The sequence below is a fragment of the Podarcis muralis genome, chromosome 12 (genome assembly GCF_964188315.1).
Source record: "Podarcis muralis chromosome 12, rPodMur119.hap1.1, whole genome shotgun sequence".
NCBI classification, from domain to species: Eukaryota; Metazoa; Chordata; class Lepidosauria; order Squamata; family Lacertidae; genus Podarcis; species Podarcis muralis.
In genome coordinates, this window is record NC_135666.1 from 3,798,341 (window position 1) to 3,818,582 (window position 20,242).

At 49.4% G+C, this 20,242-nt stretch overlaps 1 protein-coding gene across 1 annotated transcript in view; it reads right to left on the reverse strand.

Annotated features, from left to right (window-relative positions):
- Positions 1-14,068, reverse strand: part of PTPN23 (protein tyrosine phosphatase non-receptor type 23) — a 61,113-nt gene extending 47,045 nt beyond the window's left edge. Inside the window, exons 1-4 of the mRNA XM_077936633.1 lie at positions 13,895-14,068; positions 4,733-4,807; positions 2,537-2,664; positions 524-600 (exon numbers count right to left, since the gene is read on the reverse strand). Of these exons, the coding sequence (XP_077792759.1) occupies positions 524-600; positions 2,537-2,664; positions 4,733-4,807; positions 13,895-13,978 (364 nt within the window). The 5' untranslated portion in view covers positions 13,979-14,068. The remainder of the gene's footprint in view (positions 1-523; positions 601-2,536; positions 2,665-4,732; positions 4,808-13,894) is intronic.
- Between the last annotated feature and the right edge of the window lie 6,174 nt (positions 14,069-20,242).

Sequence of the window (20,242 nt, forward strand, 5' to 3'; positions counted from 1 at the left end):
CATCCTTGGCGGCTGCTGTGAATATACTTTTTGCTGGAATGATCCTTTAGTCATTCCTGTTAGGATACTGATGTTCCGTTCCACCTTAAAAGGAACAGACATGATTGTTGTATGTCACATGACTGTTTACTCTCCAGCACAGCTTGCTGGGAACTTCCGTGTATAGCTTTTGCTTATGCTCCCTGCTCTTGGACATGAAAGAGAGCAGACATGTTTTCTTTGTCCTGAACTACGCTGAATAAACTGCTTGTAAATATGCTTTACATATGCCTCTGTCCGCCACTTCTGTTGTGTGTTATTCACTCTGCTGGTTAAGGCGTGCTCAAGCTGTGAGTCGCTGTTTGATGCTGTTCCAAAGGACCAGAGTTCGTCCGGCTGCCGGCCGGTGGGCTGGAGCCAGCTGGGGGCCTGCAAAATGCCCCCGTTCCCTCGGACACATCCCAACAATTCCTCCCCTGAAGCCCCTTTCGCCTCCTGGAAACAGAGATGCAGTCGCAGGTCCAGCTGGCCGAACGGCCCTTACCCAGATTATACAGGATGCAGGCCTGCTCATATTTGATGTCCTCGTGCGTCACCGTCTTGCCGGAGAAGATCTCAGTCCTGCAAACAGAGGGGGCCATTGCGGGGGCTGAGCGGAAAGTGTCTCAATGCACGGGCCTTTTTCCAGCAAAGCGCCCACTTGGGGCACTGAACAGATGCCCAGAGGCCCAGCCCAACAAAACACCCTCCTGCTTGGAGTGTATGGAGCTGGAGTTGGCAGCCATAGGAGAGAAGAGTGGATCTTGTGCTCGGGTACCGCATGCGAGTTTTGCACAGGCATCTAGTTGGCCACTGTGAGGACAGGATGCCGAACTGGACGGGCCCCCTTTGGGCTGATGGCGCATGACTCATAAAAGGGCCACATCTCCAGCGTGAACACAACTCAGAGCTGCTGTGCTTGCCAACTACCCGGAGGAGGAATAAGAAAACATGCTGCTTCGTCTCGCACCCACCACCGATTCCCACTTCCCAAATCTCTGCAGTTGATCCCTATCACTTCTCAAATCTCCTTCAAGCTCCTAGTCCGGACAGAGGCTGGTGTCCCCACTCCTGTCTTTAAGACTGCAACCTTGCTAGCTTATTCTTTTCAACAGCCTCCACATCTCTAGCCATTCACTCATCCTTCCCCCTTCTGAAATCCCAGTTCTCCTGCAAACTCTTTCATGAATCTCAACAGGCTGATTCCCCCAAGCTGTCTGTCGCCAAACAAGAAGGTCACAGCTTGACAAGAACTGTGCTGGATCAGGCGATTGGCCCCTCTACGATACGATAATCTTTGTTGTCATTGTCCCATACAGAACAACGAAACTGAAAAAATCTACATCAGACATTCAAAAACCCATAAGCCTGCTATCCCAGCCTGGTTAGCCCCCTAAAAATTCTGATACCCTATAATTGAATACAATATACTCACATAGAGACTACCTTACACTGCGTTTAAAACCAAAATCGCATTTGGATAGAAACTGTTTCTCAGGCAGCTAGCCCTAGTCTTTATAACCCTGGACCTTCTTCCAGAAGGCAGAAGCTGAAAGAGAACATTTCCGGGGTGCGCACTATCCTGCACTATCTCTGCAGCTTTCTTATGGCACCTGGAAGCGTAGATTTGATCCAAGGTGGGAAGAGTGCACCCAATTATTCTCTCCGCAGTCTTTGCAGCCCTGGACAGCATTGTTTTCCCCCCTGACCGTGCAGCTCCCAAACCACACACAGAGACTCTAAGTTAATACACTCTCCACAGTACAATGGTAAAATGCCATCAACAGGTCCTTTGAGAGATTGTTTTTCCGGAGGATTCTCAGAAAATATAACCTCTGCTGTGCTCTCTTCATCAGGTCTTTGCTGTTTTCTCCCCAGGTTAGGGCATCTCTCAGCTCCATTCCCAGAAATTGAAACACCGAGACCTGTTCCACGCACTTCCCCTCAATAATGAGTCCAGCATCCTCTTCTCACAGTGGCCAATCAGATGCCTGTGAGTGACCCGCAAGCAGGATTCGAACACAAGAGCAACTCTCCGCTTCTGCGGTTTCCAGAAACTGCAACCAAGGTGAATTACTGCCTCTAGCCACAGAGGTGGGGCATAACCAACAAGCCTTCCTGGTCCTCCATTTCTGCTATTGCTTCATTACACACTCCCCTTTGTGCTCCCCTTCCAAAATAGAAAGAAATACCCAGTGGAGAGAATGTGTTACATTTCAGGGAGCGCCCAAGTTGCAGAGCAGTGTTGGGTCACCAGCTATTCTTATGGACTACAACTCCCATCATCCCTAGCCAGCAGGACCAGTGGTCAGGGAAGATGGGAGTTGCAGTCCAGCAGCAGCTGGAGACCCAGGTTTGAGAAACACTGCGGTGGAGGGTCCCCTCCGCGGTCCATGCGCAGAGCGGGTGAAGCCCCAACCCCACTTGTTCCAGTCTTGGCGTAACCTCAAAGCCAGCTCTGCTGAGTGGCAAGGCTCAGCTCCTCAGCCATCGCCTCTCCCCCCTGCAGCTGGCTCACCAGGTAATGGGGACAGCTGCTTCATGCTCTGCTCCCATCGGGATGCGGCTCTGCAGGTAGTGCAGCTGCCCAAAGTACTTGCGCAGGATGCTGCAGCCTTCGAAGTCCCTGGGCACGTTGACGGCGTTCTGGGAGGGGAGAGGAAAGGGACAGGAGTCAGGTTAATAATAAAAATAATAATAATTTATTATTTGTACCCCGCCCATCTGGCTGGGTTTCCCCAGCCACTCTGGGCGGCTTCCACAGAAACCAAAAATACACTAAAATGTCACACATTAAAAACTTCCCTGAACAGGGCTGCCTTCAGATGTCTTCTGAATGTCAGGTAGTTGTTTATCGCTTTGACATCTGATGGGAAAGCGTTCCACGGGGCGGGCGCCACCACCGAGAAGGCCCTCTGCCTGGTTCCCTGTAGCTTTGCTTCCCGCAATGAGGGAACCGCCAGAAGGCCCTCGGTGCTGGACCTCAGTGTCCGGGCAGAACGATGGGGGTGGAGACGCTCCTTCAGGTACATTGGACTGAGGCCGTTTAGGGCTTTCAAGGTCAGCACCAACACTCTGAATTGTGCTCGGAAAGGTTGAGGGCTCCGGACAGCAAGCTGTCCTGAGGTCACAAGATAACGGCCGATAGTGACCACTATCCCTTCGGGAAGCATGATCACATTTCAAAAATAAAAACCATGCGCACACAGTGCAAAGCTCTGCCTGGGAAGCACAACTCTGGTATAGTCCTATTGCATGAGCACCGCAGTGGCTAAAAATTTCCTATGCTAAACGCCTTCAAACTGATCTCACCTCAAGGCAGCTTCAGGGGCCAGGTAGCTTTGACTCCTGCATTGCAGGAGATTGGACTAAATAACAGCAACAATAATGCAGTATTATTATATAATAAGTATATAAAACATTATAATAATATAATATTATTAACCCCACCTATAATAATAACTGCTCGGTCCCTGCTCCTGCCAACCTAGCAGTTCGAACGCACTTCAAAGTACAAGTAGATAAATAGGTACTGCTCCGGCAGGAAGGCAAATGGCGTTTCCATGTGCTGCTCTGGATTCACCAGAAGCGGCTTAGTCATGCTGGCCACATGACCCAGAAAAACTGTCTTTGGACAAACGTCAGCTCCCTCGGCCAGTAAAGCGAGATGAGCATCGCAACCCCAGAGCCGTCCGCGGCTGGACTTAACTGTCAGGGGTCCTTTACCTTTACTTTTATAATAATAATAATTTTATTATTTGTACTGTGCCCATCTGGCTGGGTTGCCCCAGCCACTCTGGGTGGCTTCCAATGTAATAAAAACTCAGCCAACATCAAACTTAAAAAACTTCCCTAAACAGGGCTGCCCTCAGATGTCTTCTGAAAGTCAGATAGTTGTTTATTTCCTTGACATCTGATGGGAGGGCGTTCCACAGGGAGGGTGCCACTACCGAGAAGGCCCCCTGCCTGGTTCCCTGTAATCTCACTTCTCGCAGGGAGGGAACCGCAAGAAGGCCCTCGGAGCTGGACCTCAGTGTCCGGGCTGAACGATGGGGATGGAGACGCTCCTTCAGGTATACTGGACCAAGGCCGTTTAGGGCTTTCAAGGTCAGCATCAACACTTTGAACTGTGCTTGGAAATATACCGGGAGCTCATGAGGTCCTTCTTCATGTGCCATGCGGAGGATAGCAACATGAGAACAGGGCCTTTTCTGTGGTGGCTCCCTGCTTGTGGAAAGCATTCCCCAGGGAGTTTCCCCTGGCACCATCATTACATATCTTTAGGCACTAAGGAAAAACATTTCTTTTTCTCCAGGCCTTCAGTTTTTAACTATCTGTGGCCTCTTTGAGAGGGTGGGATGTTCTAATCCAGCCTTTTAAAAACAAGACAGCCTTTTGGAGTTTTCTTTGTCCTGTGGGGTTTTTTGTTGTTGTTTATTGTGAATTGTTCTGTGTTACCTTGGTAGAAAAAAAAAAGTGGCTAATAAATTCAATAAATAACAAGTCAGAAGAAAAGTGGCATGTAAGTATTTTAAAAGAAATGAAGATTTTAAAGCAAGACTGCCTCCCCAATCCGCTTCTCTCTGCCTCAGTTTCCCCTCTTACAGACTCCTGAAGGTCCTGGTGGGCAGCACTGCATCATGTGAACCAAGTAAACCCACGTCACCATCCCCGAGAGGAGGAGGAGGAGGAGGAGAACCACTTATGTCCTCACCTGCCTCAGCTGCTCCAGCTTCTTCAACTCTTCATTGTAGTTCTCTGGATTTTCACCATAGTTCTTCAGGACAAACTAGCATAGGGGGGAGGGAAGGAAATGTATTCATTTATTCACTGAATATTTAATATAGTAAACCTCTCTAAGCAGTTTATATACCGTATTTTTCGTTCTATAAGACGCACCAGACCACAAGACGCACCTAGCTTTTGGAGGAGGAAATCAAGAAAAAATATATATTCTGAATTTCAGAAGCCAGAACAGCAAGAGGGATCGCTGCGCAGTGAAAACAGCAATCCCTCTTGCTGTTCTGGCTTCTGGGATAGCTGTGCAGCCTGCATTCGCTCCATAAGACGCACACACATTTCCCCTTACTTTTTAGGAGGGGGAAAAGTGAGTCTTATAGAGCAAAAAATACGGTAAGTTACAGTCAAACCTCAGGCTACAGAAGCTTCAGGTTGAGTTTTTCCAGCTTACGGACCGCTGAAACCCGGAAATACCGGAACAGGTTACTTCCGGGTTTCAGCGGTTGCGCATGCGCAGATACGCCAAATCGCAACCCGGCATTCGCAGACGCGCCACTACGGGTTGCGAACGTGCATCCCGCAGGGACCCTGAGCGTCCACTGTAATACCAACAACATTCAGTAAAATTTTCCAAAGCAAAACAAGATGAAAGCAAGATTAAGGAACACAATACAACTGCATATTAGAAACACAACCAAGCAGTGTACAAAGCAAACACTGGCATTTGAAGATCGGAGTACAGGAAATATCTGGGTAAGTTTGAGAGGTGTTTCAAGCTCCCTAGGGCCACCTGAGGCCGAGGGTACTGAAAGCCACTGTGGTGTGGTTAGAGCATCAGGCTAGGGCATGGCTAGGCAAACTAAGGCCCAGGGGCCGGATCCGGCCCAATCGCCTTCTAAATCTGGCCTGCGGACGGTCCAGGAATCAGCATGTTTTTACATGAGTAGAATGTGGAAGTGAGAGCTGGACCATCAAGAAGGCTGATCGCTGAAGAATGGATGCTTTTGAATTCTGGTGCTGGAGGAGACTCTTGAGAGCCCCATGGACTGCAAGAAGATCAAAGCTCTCCATTCTGAAGGAAATCAGCCCTGAGTGCTCACTGGAAGGACGGATCCTGAAGCTGAGGCTCCAATACTTTGCCCACCTCATGAGAAGAGAAGACTCCCTGGAAAAGACCCTGATGTTGGGAAAGATGGAGGGCACAAGGAGAAGGGGGCGACAGAGGACGAGATGGTGGGACAGTGTTCTCGAAGGTACCAGCATAAGTTTGACCAAACTGCGGGAGGCAGTGGAAGACAGGAGTGCCTGGCGTGCTCTGGTCCAGGGGGTTATGAAGAGGTGGACACGACTGAACGACTAAACAACAACAGAATGTGTGCTTTTATTTAAAATGCATCTCTGGGTTATTTGTGGGGCATAGGAATTCATTCATTATTATTTTTTCAAAATATAGCCCGGCCCCCCACAGAGTCTGAGGGACAGTGGACCAGCCCACTGCTGATAAAGTTTGCTGACCCCTGGGCTAGGGACTGGGAGACTGGGGTTCAAATCCCCATGTGAAGTGCCCTAAAATACATACCTGGACTTGTTTCGATTAATGTCTGCAGGAGACTTTGAGGATATTTAAGTTATAATTAGAAAAACCTTAATAACTATTCATAAAGGACACAGTTTATAAGAAGTAAATAAGGAGGCCGGATACAGGATAAAGGAAGTCTTTTATTTGGTTGTTTGTATTGTTGTATGTTATGTTCAATGTAGGGACGCGGGTGGCGCTGTGGGTAAAAGCCTCAGCGCCTAGGGCTTGCCGATCGAAAGGTCGGCGGTTCAAATCCCCGCGGCGGGGTGCGCTCCTGTTGCTCGATCCCAGCGCCTGCCAACCTAGCAGTTCAAAAGCACCCCCGGGTGCAAGTAGATAAATAGGGACCGCTTTCTAGCGGGAAGGTAAACGGCGTTTCCGTGCGCTGCTCTGGCTCGCCAGATGCAGCTTTGTCACGCTGGCCACGTGACCCGGAAGTGTCTCCGGACAGCGCTGGCCCCTGGCCTCTTAAGTGAGATGGGCGCACAACCCTAGAGTCTATCAAGACTGGCCCATACGGGCAGGGATACCTTTACCTTTACTTATGTTCAATGTATGTTATGTTCACGTTTAATGTGTATTGAGGGTGGGGGTTGTGTTATGTTGTAAATAAAATTCCAATAAAATAAATCAATGAATAAATCAAATCCCCATGTGACGCTCACTGGGTGTGCCCTTGGGCCAGTCACTCATCCTCAGCGTAGCCAACCTCATGGGGTTGTTGTAGGGATAAACTGAGATAGGGGGAAGAAATATGTGTGCCACTTAGAGCTCCTTGCAGAAAAGGTGAGATACAAATGTAAAATGAATAAAATCCAAACTACAGATCTTGTCCTCATACACATTTACCGTCCTCACAGCTTCCCGGAGACCGTTCCTTGCTCTGTCAACACCAGATCCCAACAGGTCAGGCCAGAAAAGCCACATTCTTTGCTCAGGGAACAGGTGTACTGCAGTCCAGAAAAGAGGCCTCATCATGTTGGGGGGGAAAGAGTCAACTCAGGCGTCCAGGGAAGCTGCCTGCCTTATGCAGGACCTTTGATTTGCAATGAACTTCATCCTGACCTCCACCGAGTATAACAAATCCCTCTTACACCCTTTTCGCAGCTGGGATAACCAAGGCTGGAACAAAGTCACTGTGATCCACAGCCAAGGGAGATTTGCATGTGGATATGAGCCCCATAGTTGGATTATACAAGCATCTTGGTCTCACAGCGGCCAGCCAGGAGACCACTCCTCCCTCTCAAGTACAAAGCAGGTAGCCGTGTTGGTCTGCCATAGTCAAAATTTAAAAAATCCTTCCAGTAGCACATTAGAGACCAACTAAGTTTGTTATTAAATGGATCGCGGGTGGCGCTGTGGGTTAAACCACAGAGCCTAGGACTTGTCGATTAAAAGGTCGGCAGTTCGAATCCCCGCGACGGGGTGAGATCCCGTTTCTCGGTCCCTGCTCCTGCCAACCTAGCAGTTCAAAAGCACGTCAAAGTGCAAGTAGATCAATAGGTACTGCTCCAGCGGGAAGGTAAACAGCGTTTCCGTGCACTGCTCTGGTTTGCCAGAAGCGGCTTAGTCATGCTGGCCACATGACCCGGAAGCTGTATGCCAGCTCCCTCGGCCAATAAAGCAAGATGAGCGCCGCAACCCCAGAGTCGGCCACGACTGGACCTAATGGTCAGGGTTCCCTTTACCTTTAAGCATGTTATTGGTATGAGCTTTCCCACCACCCTTCTGAGTAATACCCCTCCCCACCATCTCACTATATATAAGGGTCTGGTGACATCTGTTTCAGTGTATCTGAAGAAGTGTACATGCACACGAAAGCTCATAACAGTAACAAACTTAGTTGGTCTCTAAGGTGCTACTGGAAGGATTTTTAAAATTTTGTTTTAAGTACAGTGGTACCTCGGGTTACAGACGCTTCAGGTTACAGACTCCGCTAAGCCAGAAATAGTACCTCGGGTTAAGAACTTTGCTTCAGTATGAGAACAGATATTATGCTCCCGCGGCACAGCAGCAGCAGGAGGCCACATTAGCTAAAGTGGTGCTTCAGGTTAAGAACAGTTTCAGGTTAAGAACGGACCTCCAGAACGAATTCAGTACTTAACCCGAGGTATCACTGTACAAAGCATTTTCCTGGCTCAGAGACTTTGCACCCTGTGTGATCTCTGCCTCCTATGCACATGCATGCACACACAGTCATTTTCCACAGTGAGAAACAGAAACCTCAGGACCAGCCATCAGCAGACTATGACTCAGCCCCTTTCCTTCTGAGCAGAAGTGACAACACAGGCAGATCCAGGCCCATCAGAGATGCCCGGGGAATTTTACTGCTTGAAGCCGTTTTTCAATTATCGCTTTTATTACAGCACAACTTCTGGGGAGGCTGCGTTAGGAGCTTTCCAAGGGTAGGAAAGCAGAATAAACACGAGAAAGGAATACCGTATTTTTCGCTCTATAAGACGCCCCAGACCATAAGACGAACTTAGTTTTTGGAGGAGGAAAACAAGAAAAAAAATATTCTGAATCTCAGAAGCCAGAACAGCCAGAGGGGTCTCTGCGCAGCGAAAGCAGCGATCCCTCTTGCTGTTCTGGCTTCTGGGATAGCTGCGCAGCCTGCATTCGCCCCATAAGACGCACACACATTTCCCCTTGCTTTTTAGGAGGGAAAAAGTGAGTCTTATAGAGCAAAAAATACGGTAGATTACCAAGAACACTCCTGATGTAATACAGTGAAGGTAACGTAACTTTTGGGTTGTGAACGCTGCAAACCCGGAAGTATATACTTATGGGTTTCGCCGCGCTTGCTTGCGCCACGATAGGTGTGGGTCCCTCTCCCATAGCATGGATATAAGAACAGCAACCAAGCAGCTCCGAAAGGCATTGCAGTTGGAGATGCCCAAAAGCAAAAGTGGGAAACCCTACCGAATAGACTCTGACTAGAGAGCAGGTAAGAACAACAGGAAGGAATTAATTGGGTATTTTGCTTGTACTTCCTTGTCCCATAGGATCCCCAACATTTCCCAATTACTGGTGCCAATTACTGGTGCCATTACAGGAAGGTGACTGTTATTTGAATGGCATTGGAAGGCACCACATAAATCTCTTAACTGCTTCAGCTTTTCCCAAAGAATCTTGGGGTTACTATCAGACTGAAGCCCATTTTCCAGAAAGAAGAGCAATGTTCATTTCATAGCATTTACCGTATTTTTTGCTCTCTAAGACTCACTTTTTCCCTCCTAAAAAGCAAGGGGAAATGTGTGTGCGTCTTATGGAGCGAATGCAGGCTGCGCAGCTATCACAGAAGCCAGAACAGCAAGAGGGATTGCTGCTTTCACTTCGCAGCGATCCCTCTTGCTGTTCTGGCTCCTGAGATTCAGAATATTTTTTTTCTTGTTTTCCTCCTCCAAAAACTAGGTGCGTCTTGTGGTCTGGTGCGTCTTATAGAGCGAAAAATACGGTATATGCCACCTGACTGTCGAAAACCTCAAAGTGGTCCTTGATGCCAATATGCTTAATAATGGCAAGCAGAAGGTGCTCTCGCTCCGTCTCCTATTTGTATGACTTTTGCCTGGCTACGTCACCCTCCATTTTATTTTACTATATTGATGGCCCGAAATCCTATTTGCTCAACAGTTGGTGGCTGACTAGCCGTCAAGCCTATTATGATTATTTTATTAAATTTGTATACCGCCCTATAACCTCAGGTTATTACAAATACACCTTACACGGCTCATTTTTGATCTTGAAGTCAGCAGTACATCAACATCCAGAGACTTGAGACATTTTGAAGAACACTTGCCAAGAGTCACTCTGTCAGAACCTAAGGCACCCATTGTGGGTTCCTTTTTAAAATTCTCTTCCCTAAGCACAAGGTGCTGCTTCAATGGCACAAAAGCAGGCATCCCTAAACTCGGCTCTCCAGATGTTTTGGGACTACAATTCCCATCATCCCTGACCACTGGTCCTGTTAGCTAGGGATCATGGGAGTTGTAGTCCCAAAACATCTGGAGGGCCGAGTTTGGGGATGCCTGCGCAAGAGAGTTCATCCATTTAATGAACTTCTGTTCCCTAGGACTACAACTCCCATCAGCCCCAGCAGGCATAACTGTAGTCCCCCAAAAATGGAAGGCAGTCGAAGCTGAGGCTCCAAAACTTTGGCCACTTCATGAGAAGAGAAGACTCCCTGGAAAAGACCCTGATGTTGGGAAAGATTGAGGGCACAAGGAGAAGGGGATGACGGAGGACGAGATGGTTGGACAGTGTTCTCGAAGCTGCCAGCATGAGTTCGACCAAACTGCGGGAGGCAGTGGAAGACAGGAGTGCCTGGCGTGCTCTGGTCCCGGGGGTCACGAAGAGTCAGACACGACTAAACGCCTAAACAACAAAGGCCAGGGGAGGCTGGCCCAGGGGCTACGTGCATCAGGCCACTGCCAACCTGAAGAGGCTACCAGGTGCACAAGAGTATTAATTGGATGTGGCAAGGAAAGTGTATGTGACAGAGCAACTGAATATAATTTGGATCTAGGCAGATATGGAGACAAAGAGAATGGCAGGCACGAAGTGTGCTAAGTCATTCATTGGGGGCAGAAGAGCAGCCCAATTAAAGAGACTGAGTCAGGAGTTCAGAAGATGAGCCTGGAGATTGTTTGTCGAGACTAAAGGCCCTAAATACACCCACATTTTCTCCCACACTCTCACGTCATCACCCGTCACGCCTCGCAACCTTCCTTCCTATCCCGATGAGCCTTCCCCTTTGATGTATTTTAAATTTTTGTTGGAGGCTGCCCAGAGTGGGAAACCCAGCCAGATGGGCGGGGCACAAATAAATTATTATTATTATTATTTTATCGTGTCCGACTCTTCGTGACCTCATGGACCAGAGCACGCCAGGCACTCCTGTCTTCCACTACTTCCCGCAGTTTGGTCAAACTCATGCTGGTAGCTTCGAGAACACTGTCCTGCCATCTCGTCCTCTGTCGTCCCCTTCTCCTTGCGCCCTCCATCTTTCCCAACATCAGGGTCTTTTCCAGGGAGTCTTCTCTTCTCATGAGGTGGCCAAAGTCTTGGAGCCTCAGCTTCAGGATCTGTCCTTCCAGTGAGCACTCAGGGCTGATTTCCTTCATATGGATCAGTTTGATCTTCTTGCAGTCCATGGGACTCTCAAGAGTCTCCTTCAGCACCATAATTCAAAAGCATCAATTCTTCGGCAATCAGCCTTCTTTATGGTCCAGCTCTCACTTCCATACATCACTACAGTGGTGCCTTGCAAGACGAAATTAATTCATTCCGCGAGTTTTGTCGTCTTGCGATTTTTTTTGTCTTGCGAAGCACGGTGTCGGGAAAGTTTTGGAAAAGCTTCAAAAATCACCAAAGTCTTTAAAAACCTCAAAAAAGTCTACCACACCGCGTTCTATGAGTTGCTCCTCGAAGTCAAGTCGCAACTGTATTAACGGTGTTAAGAAAAAGGAAACAAACTTGCTCAAAAAGCAGCTCAAAAAACAAAAAACCCTTTCGTCTAGCGAGTTTTTTGTCTTGCGAGGCATTCGTCTTGCGAGGTACCACTGTACTGGGAAAACCATGGCTTTAACTATACGGACCTTTGTTGGTAAGGTGATGCCTCTGCTTTTTAAGATGCTGTCTAGGTTTGCCATCGCCTTTCTCCCAAGGAGCAGGCGTCTTTTAATTTCGTGACTGCTGTCACCATCTGCAGTGATTTATTATTATTATTATTATTATTATTATTATTATTATTATTATTATTATTCCCCTCTCACCAAACTGCACTTCAAGGCCTGCTCCCAATTTCTTGACCTTGATTTCTCAAGAACGCTCTTCACTGATCAACCATCACATCAAGGGAGCACACTCATTTCCTTCGTTTAGGTCAGAAACCCCTCAGCCCAGCGAATCTCAGGTTTTGAGATTGCACTCAACTTTCTGCTCCCCAAACCACCGCCAACCGCCTGCTCCACAACAGCACGCAGAGAGGTCCCCACATGCAAGCAATAAACAAACAACAACAACAATAATAATAAGCCCCAGCTTCTTATGCTCAGGGCTCCACATCAAGAAAATACCGTATTTTTTGCTCTATAAGACCCACTTTTCCCTCCTAAAAAGTAAGGGGAAATGTGTCTGCGTCTTATGGGGCGAATGCAGGCTGCGCAGCTATCCCAGAAGCCAGAACAGCAAGAGGGATTGCTGCTTTCGCTGCACAGCGATCCCTCTTGCTGTTCTGGCTTCTGGAATTCAGGATATTTTTTCCCTTGTTTTCCTTCTCCAAAAACAAGGTGCGTCTTATGGCCTGGTGCGTCTTATAGAGCGAAAAATACGGTGCTCAGCCTCCTCCCTAGAACCATACCTTAGCATCTATGGGGTATGTTTTTAAGACCCACCAAATAACTGGGAGTTGTTCTGAACCTTCCCCCCCTTTTGGTGCTGTGTTGCTAACCCACCCTGGGACCTTCGGCTTGAAGACTTCTCAAAGGGTGTGGCAGGGCAGGAAGATCCAAGGGCAATCCAGGAAACTGTTAAAACATTGTACTGCATATAACATATAATTATACTTTGGGAAAGATTTGTGCCGCTTGTGCGTTGCTCTATGCTTCCTGGATGTCCTGGGATAATAATCTAAAGTAGTTGTGTTCTATGTTATAAATCAAGCACCACTCAGAGTTGCTCCCCACCCCCCCACCCCCGTTTTCCAAGGTGTTCCTTATCTATAATAAAAAAAATTGGCAAGCAAAATTGTTGGTTCGAAAGTGTGGCCTCAGAGCAGGGGGAAAGGTTTGAGAACCACTAGGCATTATTATTATTATTATTATTATTATGCCTGCCCCTACCTCCTAGGCCTCTGCCTCTTCCCCATCCCGCCCCCACTAGGCTAATAATAATAATGATAATGCTGTCTCCCCTCCCCCTTACACCTCTGCCCCTCCCCTTCCCCACTAGGCTAATAGTAATAATAATGATAATAATAATGATGATGCTGCCTTCCTCTACCCCCTCCCCCATAGGCCTCTGCCCCTCCCCCACTGGGATAATAATAATGCTGTCTATCCCCCCTTAGGCCTCTGCCCCTCCCCTCCCCCACTAGGCTGATAGTAATAATAACAATGCTGCTGCCTGCCCCTCCCGCTTATGCCTCTGCCCCTCCCCCACTGGGATAATAATAATAATAATAATAATAATAATAATAATAATAATAATAATAATGCTGTCTATCCCCCCTTAGGCCTCTGCCCCTCCACTTCCCACTAGGCTAATAATAATAATAATAATGCTGCCTGCCCCTCCCGCTTATGCCTCTGCCCCTCCCCTCCCCCACTAGGCTGATAGTAATAATAATAATAATAGTGCTGTCTGCCCCCCCCCCAGTCCTCTGCCCCCCCTCCCCACTAGGCTAATAGTATTAGTAGTAGTAATGATAATAATAATAATAATCATGCTGCTGCCCGCCCCTCCCCCTTAGTCCTCTGCCCCTCCCCCACTGGGATAATAATAATAATAACACTGCAATAGTGCCCCCTGCCCCTCCCCCCCCCGCGCGCCTCCCACCTTCTTGACGGCCTGGTGGAAGCCGAACTCTCCCGCCTCCTTGAGGTCCAGCCAGATCATGGGCATGCGGGGCACGGCCTCCATCCCGCCGGCCTCGTCGCCCCCCGGGCCCCGACGCGGCGCAGCACCAGCCCGGCCCCTGCCAGGAGGCCCCCCCAAGCCCGGCCCGGCCCGACAAGCAGCAGCAGCAGCAGGAGAAGGAAGAGGACGCGGCGGCGGCGGCTGAGGGGGCTCCTCCGGCCCGGCCCGACTTCCGGCGCCCCGCCCACTCCCCGCCGGAAGCCGCGGCGCCTGACGGGAAGCGGAGTTCCGGCTCCCGGGGACGCCACCAAGAGGGCGCGAAAGGCGCTCGGGGGACTACAACTCCCAGAAGCCCCGGCCGCCGGCCACGCTTGCTAGGGGCTGATGGGAGTTGTAGTTCGGCAACCGCGGAAGGGCGCGCAGGTGTTGAGGGAGCGCATCTGGACAGCTGTGCGCAGGATTCCTGCAATGCAGGGCGGGGTTGGACTAGATGACCCTCAGGGGTCCCTTTCTGGGATTCCAGCAACTATTTTCCTTTTTTTTTTACCCCCATGGCAATCTTTATTAGTTTTATAAGTACAGTGGTACCTCGGGTTACAGACGCTTCAGGTTACAGACTCCGCTAACCCAGAAATAGTACCTTGGATTAAGAACTTTGCTTCAGGATGAGAACAGAAATCATGCTCTGGCGGCGCAGCGGGAGGCCCCATTAGCTAAAGTGGTGCTCAAGGTTAAGAACAGTTTCAGGTTAAGAACGGACCTCCGGAACGAATGAAGTACTTAACCAGAGGTACCACTGTATATGGACGCGGGTGGCGCTGTGGGTTAAACCACAGAGCCTAGGACTTGCCGATCAGAAGGTCGGTGGTTCGAATCCCCGCCATGGGGTGAGCTCCCGTTGCTCGGTCCCTGCTCCTGCCAACCTAGCAGTTCGAAAGCACGTCAAAGTGCAATTAGATAAATAGGTACCGCTCCGGTGGGAAGGTAAACGGCGTTTCCGTGCACTGCTCTGGTTCGCCAGAAGCGGCTTAGTCATGCTGGCCACATGACGCGGAAGCTGTATGCCGGCTCCCTCGGCCAGTAAAGCGAGATGAGCTCTGCAACCCCCGAGTTGGAAACGACTGGACCTAATGGTCAGGGGTCCCTTTACCTTTACGTTACCACTGTACATACTACACATACACACATTCCATTCCATTTTACACTTGCTCTTAAGAGCTGACTTTGCTCCTTCCTTCTTCTGGCTTTTTTATGTCGTCTCTAAATTTTTCGCATTGTCAGCCCCTATTTTCCAGGGACAGTCCCGGATTTACAGAAGCCCAATACTGGTTTCTGATTTTATCCCGGAATGTCCCACTTTTCCTTAAAGGTAAAGGGACCCCTGATCATTAGGTCCAGTTGTGACCGACTCTGGGGTTGCGGCGCTCATCTCGCTTTATTGGCCCAGGGAACTGGCGTCCAGCTTCTGGGTCATGGGGCCAGCATGACTAAGCCGCTTCTGGCGAACCAGAGCAGCGCACGGAAACGCCGTTTACCTTCCCGGCAGAGCGGTACCTATTTATCTACTTGCGCTTTGACGTGCTTTTGAACTGCTAGGTTGGCAGGAGCAGGGACCGAGCAACGGGAGCTCACCCCGTTGTGGGGATTTGAACCGCCGACCTTCTGATCCGGCAAGCCCTAGGCTCTGGTTTAACCCACAGCACCACCCGCTTCCCTCACTTTTCCTTAGGATGCCCCTATTTCCATCGGGGAAAGGTTGGAGGGGATGTGATTCTACGATTCTAATAAATCTGCGATAGACCAATGCCAACAGCAACTTCAGGGAATGCCATTAACGGTGCAGTGATCTTGGTAGATCAGCAGGTGGCAATGGAGATCCTCAATTTCAACTGAGCACCCTGAGGTTTGGTCCAGACTTGCGGGTGATAAAAATGTTTGGGATCCCGGGGCTTGGATGCAGAAGGGAAGCACCAGTCATATGACTCTATTGCAACAAAAGCAACCAAGTGCCATGTAGCCCTTGGAAAATTTAGTATACAGTGGTACCTCAGGTTACAGACGCTTCAGGTTACATACGCTTCAGGTTACAGACTCCGCTAACCCAGAAATAGTACCTCAGGTTAAGAACTTAGCTTCAGGATGAGAACAGAAATCGTGCTCCGGTGGCGCGGCGGCAGCAGGAGGCCCCATTAGCTAAAGTGGTGCTTCAGGTTAAGAACAGTTTCAGGTTAAGAATGGAAGTCCGGAACGAATTAAGTACTTAACCGGAGGTAGCACTGTATTTTAGATACAATACCTCTGTGGTTAAAACCTAAGATACCTTCCGAAGGTGTTCATTCTCTTAACTGCATGTTCTTTTATTGCCGTGCTGTATATGATATTAAAATAATACTCTTGGGATAAGTATTGGGTGGTGCAACAGTTGGTGGGTTTAACAGGGGTCAGGAAACGTTTTCAGCAGGGGGCCGGTCCACTCTCCCTCAGACCTTGTGGGGGGGCGGACTATATTTTGAAAAGAAAGAAAGAAAGAATTCCTATGCCCCACAAATAACCCAGAGATGCATTTTAAATAAAAGGACACATTCTTGTTGTTTAGTCGTTTAGTTGTGTCCGACTCTTCGTGACCCCCTGGACCAGAGCACGCCAGGCACTCCTGTCTTCCACTGCCTTTCGCAGTTTGGTCAAACTCATGCTGGTAGCTTCGAGAACACTGTCCAGCCATCTCGTCCTCTGTCATCCCCTTCTCCTTGTGCCCTCCATCTTTCCCAACATCAGGGTCTTCTCCAGGGAGTCTTCTCTTCTCATGAGGTGGCCAAAGTCTTGGAGCCTCAGCTTCAGGATCTGTCCTTCCAGTGAGCACTCAGGGCTGATTTCCTTCAGAATGGATCGGTTTGATCTTCTTGCAGTCCATGGGACTCTCAAGAGTCTCCTCCAGCACCATAATTCAAAAGCATCCATTCTTCTGTGATCAGCCTTCTTTATGGTCAAGCTCTTACTTCCATACATCACTAGTGGGAAAACCAGAGCTTGAACTATGCGGACCTTTGTCGGCAAGGTGATGTCTCTGCTTTGTAAGATGCTACTCATGTAAAAACCAGGGACGCGGGTGGCGCTGTGGGTAAATCCTCAGCGCCTAGGGCTTGCCAATCGCATGGCCAGCGGTTCGAATCCCTGCGGCGGGGTGTAAACAGTGTTTCCGTGCGCTGCTCTGGTTCGCCAGAAGCGGCTTAGTCATGCTGGCCACATGACCCGGAAGCTGTACGCCAGCTCCCTCGGCCAATAAAGTGAGATGAGCGTGGCAACCCCAGAGTCGGCCACGACTGGACCTAATGGTCAGGGGTCCCCTATACCCCTTTACCTTTACAAGGGGTCAAACTGGTAACTGCTGCCTCCTGTGTTGTTCTTGCTGTGTTAACAGCACCGAAGTGCCCATCCCTGGGGCACAAGCCTGGCCGGTGTGTCTGGAGGTCCTGGACTGCCCAGACGACAAGACCCCCCTCTCAGCCTCACTGATGGGGTCCAAAGGAAAGCAGAACAGGACGTTTGGCACTGGCTTGGCTGCAGGAGTTGCTGGAAGGAGGGGCAGAAGGCACCATCTAACCGTTTTAGGGACTCCATTCCAGATTTGTGTAGGGTTTACTTCCAAGCCTTTTGTTCTCCCAAATATATCCCTCAAGGCAGTGGGTATGGATTTTTCCTTGGGGGTTTACTCCCAAACAAGTATATAGCCACAAGGCTGTGGAGGTTCAGGATCAGAGTCTTCCTTCTCCTAGAGGGGTTCGCTTCCCAGATTGAGAAGCCCCATCTGGCCCTCATGTCCGTCTACAGCATGTGCAGAACCCGCCTCATTGGACCCACTATCGGTAGGGTAAAGGTAAAGGTAATGGTACCCCTGCCCATACGGGCCAGTCTTGTCAGACTCTAGGGTTGTGCGCTCATCTCACTCTAGAGGCCGGGAGCCAGTGCTGTCCGCAGACACTTCCGGGTCACGTGGCCAGTGTGACATCACTGCTCTGGCGAGCCTGCACCTGCGCAGCACACGGAACGCCGTTTACCTTCCCGCTATAAAGCGGTACCTATTTATCTACTTGCACTTTAAGGGTGCTTTCGAACTGCTAGGTGGGCAGGAGCTGGGACCGAAAGACGGGAGCTCACCCCGTCGCGGGGATTCGAACCACCGACCATACGATCGGCAAGTCCTAGGCACTGTGGTTTTACCCACAGCGCCACCCGCGTCCCTATCGGTAGGGTAGGATATAAAATAATAATAATAATAATTTATCATTTATACCCCGCCCATCTGGCTGGGTTTCCCCAGCCACTCTGGGCGGCTTCCAACTGAATATTGAAAACAATACAGTATCAGACATTAAAAGCTTCCCTAAACAGGGCCACCTTCAGTTGTCTTTTAAAAGTATAATAATTGTTTATTGACATCTGGTGGGAGGGCGTTCCACAGGGTGGGTGCCAATACTGAGAAGGCCGTCTGCCTGGTTCCCTGTAACCTTACTTCTCGCAATGAGGGAACCGCTAGAAGGCCCTCAGAGCTGGACCTCAGTGTCCAGGCAGAACGATGGGGGTGGAGACGCTCCTTCAGGTATACTGGGCCGAGGCCGTTTAGGGCTTTAAAGGTCAGCACCAACACTTTGAATTGTGCTCGGAATGTACTGGAAGCCAATGTTTCAGGAACGGTGTTATGTGGTCTCGGCGGCCGCTCCCAGTCACCAATCTAGCTGCCGCATTCTGGATTACCGTAATTGCAGTTTCCAAGTCACCTTCAAAGGTAAAGGTAAAGGGACCCCTGACCATTAGGTCCAGTCGCGGACGACTCTGGGGTTGCGGTGCTCATCTCGCTTTATTGGCCAAGGGAGCCGGCGTACAGCTTCCGGGTCATGTGGCCAGCATGACTAAGCCGCTTCTGGCGAACCAGAGCAGCGCACGGAAACGCTGTTTACCTTCCCGCCGCAGCGGTATCTATTTATCTACTTGCACTTTGACGTGCTTTTGAACTGCTAGGTTGGCAGGAGCCAGGACCGAGCAATGGGAGCTCACCTCGTCGTGGGGATTAGAACCACCGACCTGATCGGCAAGCCCTAGGCTCTGTGGTTTAACCCACAGCGCCCCCTGCGTCCCTTACCTTCAAAGGTAGCCCCACGTAAAACTATAAATGCAATAAATAAATGGATAAACAGCACTGAAAACACAACTTAAGTCCCTCTGAAAGAAGATATGGGAGCACCGCAAATCATCACCATTATTATTATTTTCTAAATTTGTATACCACCATTCATCGTAGACTACAGCCGTGATTTGCCCATCTATGTACATAGAGAGAAAACGGAAGATCTAGCTGAACATGGAGCTCTGCCTTGATTGTTGCAATGCACCCCATCACTGTTGTCATATAAGTGTAAGATTATTACATAATCTGAAAAGGGTGTTATAATCTTAGACGGTAGGGAGGCTGCAAGGGGGCTTGGCTTCGACTGTCACAAAGCGATCTTGCAGCACTTCCCAATTTGCCACTGCACTGTTTTGTAGGACCATCTCCCCCTATTGATTCTCTTGCCCCCTTCGCCCGCCCATCACCTTTGCCCTTTCTCACCAATACATCCTCTAAAAATGGTTTGGGACTCTTCGCTGCTCTCCCTCTTTTCCTCCCATGCAATTATCCCTCATCTGGCCAGCCCACATGCGATTATGCAACTCGCTCCTAGTCCTGAAATGTCCTCTTTTAGATATATACCGTCTCTTTTAGCATTAAAAGGGAAAGGGCTTGTTTTCTTGTTTATATCGTCAGCTCCTTCCCTCCCCTTTCTTCTCCTGGCTGACAAAGGCGCCACCAAAATAGAAAAATCAAGCAGAAGGCAGGAGCCTATTTTTACTGCGGAAGAGGTTTTTTTTCCTTCTTCTCTCCCCCTCCCCCCCCAAAAAGAGTTAATTACTTCCAAATATCACCTTCCTGGTGCTGATCCTTCTAGAATAGATCACCCAGGGCTGGAAAGAAGGAGGCAGAAGGAGATTTAAATGTTCCATTTATAGCCAGGTCGCTTCCAGACAACCTGGTTGTTGAACATTCAGACCGATTGCTTTGCAGGGTGTTTATGAACACAACCAAGGTACGGGGAACCAGGCAGAGGGCCTTCTCGGTGGTGGCGCCCGCCCAGTGGAACGCCCTCCCACCAGATGTCAAAGAGAAGAACAACTAACTGACTTTTAGAAGACATCTGAAGGCGGCCCTGTTTAGGGAAGCTTTTAATGTTTGATGCATTACTGTACAGTGGTACCTCGGGTTAAGTACTTAATTTGTTCCGGAGGTCCGTTCTT